This window comes from Hyalella azteca, unplaced genomic scaffold, assembly GCF_000764305.2.
Source record: "Hyalella azteca isolate HAZT.00-mixed unplaced genomic scaffold, Hazt_2.0.2 contig16144, whole genome shotgun sequence".
Classification (NCBI taxonomy): Eukaryota; Metazoa; Arthropoda; class Malacostraca; order Amphipoda; family Hyalellidae; genus Hyalella; species Hyalella azteca.
The window spans coordinates 1-2,338 of NW_025945971.1; the positions used below are offsets into that span (position 1 = coordinate 1).

The following is a 2,338-nucleotide window of genomic DNA, read 5'->3' on the forward strand; positions in this document are numbered from 1 at the left end:
AGGGCTCTATTTTCAGTTTTGAAGCTCGTAACAATTCCTTAGCACCACCTACATTTCTGTTGTCTGGGTATGATCCTGACCAAGTGACAACAACCACTCGCCCGAATTGTGGCAGCTGTTGCGTTCAACAGTCAAACCACTACCTTCCTGATCCATTTTCTACTCTGCTACAATAGATGCTGGCTGGCTTTCTCATGAAGTCTTCCTGCATAGGAACTCGATTACTTCAGGATGTAACTTGCGCAGTACTTTACCATCTTCGTTCCCTTTCCTAGTTTCGACAGTACGGCCGGAGCTTTTTCTGTTGCCAATTTGAGCGGGTATAGATGTAATTTATCATTGTGATTGCGTCATTCATTGATGAAGCAACTGTAGCTATGATGAATTCTGACATCTCCATTGTTACGAGTATATTCTCAAATTTAGGTTTTGAACACATATAGACTTCAAGTATTGTTTTAATGTCAATTTCATGTGATTTTTGTGGTTCTGATGAATTATCTAGCCTATAGTAATCTAGGACATGGATTTATATGTTTTTGTCGTCTCTTAGATTTTCCGATTTTTATTAGAGACATACTGACTTTTTTCTGGCATGCCTGCGGTACTTTGAGGGAATTATTGTCCTTGGTAGATTTCTCCGCACCACCGGCTTGTCACTGTGCTCACACAGCTGTCCGTAGCCTGGCGCAAGATTTCCTTATGTTATTATTTTACTTCATATCTAAATAAGCAACTTGAGTAAAGACTCTGATTTGATACTACCATGGAAATCGAAGACAAATTTTATACTTGCGAAGAGGTGCCTCGTCTATCGTTCCAAGATGCAAAAGCAATGCAACTTATTGCTGATGAGGTAAGCAAATAAAGCAATTAAACTAGGTATTAAAGTATCATGATTTATGAGTTTATGACTTTTGTCTTGTGAAGTTGTGAATTGTGAGATATAGACAGAGCTGGGCAGCGCTACTTTGAAATGTAGCAACTGCTACCGCTACATGCTCTTAATGTAGCATCGCTACTCGCTACCGCGTACCGCATGGTGCCAATCCATAGGTTATTCAAAAGAACCTGTTCTTATGTCATTTTGAACCGATCAACACTTCTTCTGTCTCTTATACACATCTAGATGTGTATAAGAGACAGCNAGAGGCACACAGAAAATTTTATTGTAGTCAAGTTTCAACTTGAAAAGAAGTCAACAACCAGCGCCATCTGTCGGATTTTTCTTCTAAGCTTGAACACATACGAGTGATACGACAGACTGAACCAAAATTTTGTAAACTTGTGACTGATAATCGGCAGATGCTGCCTTGTACATTTCTGTTTCCAGCGGTGGCGTGACTGGCATCTGAAACCAAAAAAATGCATGAGTGATAGCAGTCAGTGTATTATTTTTTAAAAATATCCTGTATTAAATTATTCATTGTCGTTGAAAAATATAAATTTACTATTAATCCAGGTTTGGAGTCGTTGTAATGGCTAAAAAATGGTCGTTAACTTTACAAAAAGTCGTTGAAATTCCAACGACTCCTGTCACTTTATGAAACCTGGGCAGCCGCTACATGTAGGTAGTGCGCTACTGCCCAGTGCCCGCCTCTGTGTAACTAGGGTAAACGCGGTATATTCCGACATTGTGGGTAATTCCGTCACCTCTCCAGCTTTTCCTTTATATTGAGCTTTGTTTTAGTTCCATGACCGGGCGATGCTCTTGCAAACGCATAAGTACTCACAATAATTCCCTGCCACCATGGCGTACCGCCTACCGCTACTGCCTACTGAAGATGTAGGTCATGTAGCAGCCGCTAAAATCGTACAATGTAGGTAGTGCGCTACTGCCCAGTGCCCGCCTCTGTGTAACTAGGGTAAACGCGGTATATTCCGACGACCGACATCGTGGGTAATTCCGTCACCTCTCCAGCTATTCCTTTATATTAAGCTTTGCATAGTGACAAACCAGAGATTTTTTAGAATCAGTTCATTTTCAATTTCCTCATTTATTCAAGATTTAAACCAATTTTTAAGTATGATAATGCTGGTATGAGTGGTATCCATGATACTTTACTGGTCTAATTATAGGACTCAAATATGAACTTGAGGGAGAGTCTAAAAAACTCTCTGCTTTGCCACTATGATTAGCTTTGTTTTAGTTCCATGCTAGTCTGGAAAAGTCCTATTTTTGTCTGAAATATCGCGACTCTAATATCAAATAATTTCAGTAGGTATGAAATCTCGCAGCTCGAATGTCATAAATTTTTGTTTGATTAAAAAATCGCGGTTTGCACTTTGCAAACATGTCATTTCATAAAATTTTCAACTTCCGCAATCCGCATTGCTT

General features: G+C 39.5%; 1 protein-coding gene across 1 annotated transcript in view; it reads left to right on the top strand.

Annotated features, from left to right (window-relative positions):
• The first annotated feature begins 530 nt into the window (after positions 1-530).
• The window catches only part of LOC108664674 (hypoxia-inducible factor 1-alpha inhibitor), a 9,962-nt gene continuing 8,154 nt past the window's right edge, over positions 531-2,338 (top strand). Inside the window, exon 1 of the mRNA XM_018151339.2 lies at positions 531-856. Coding sequence (XP_018006828.1) covers positions 767-856 — 90 coding nt within the window. The 5' untranslated portion in view covers positions 531-766. The remainder of the gene's footprint in view (positions 857-2,338) is intronic.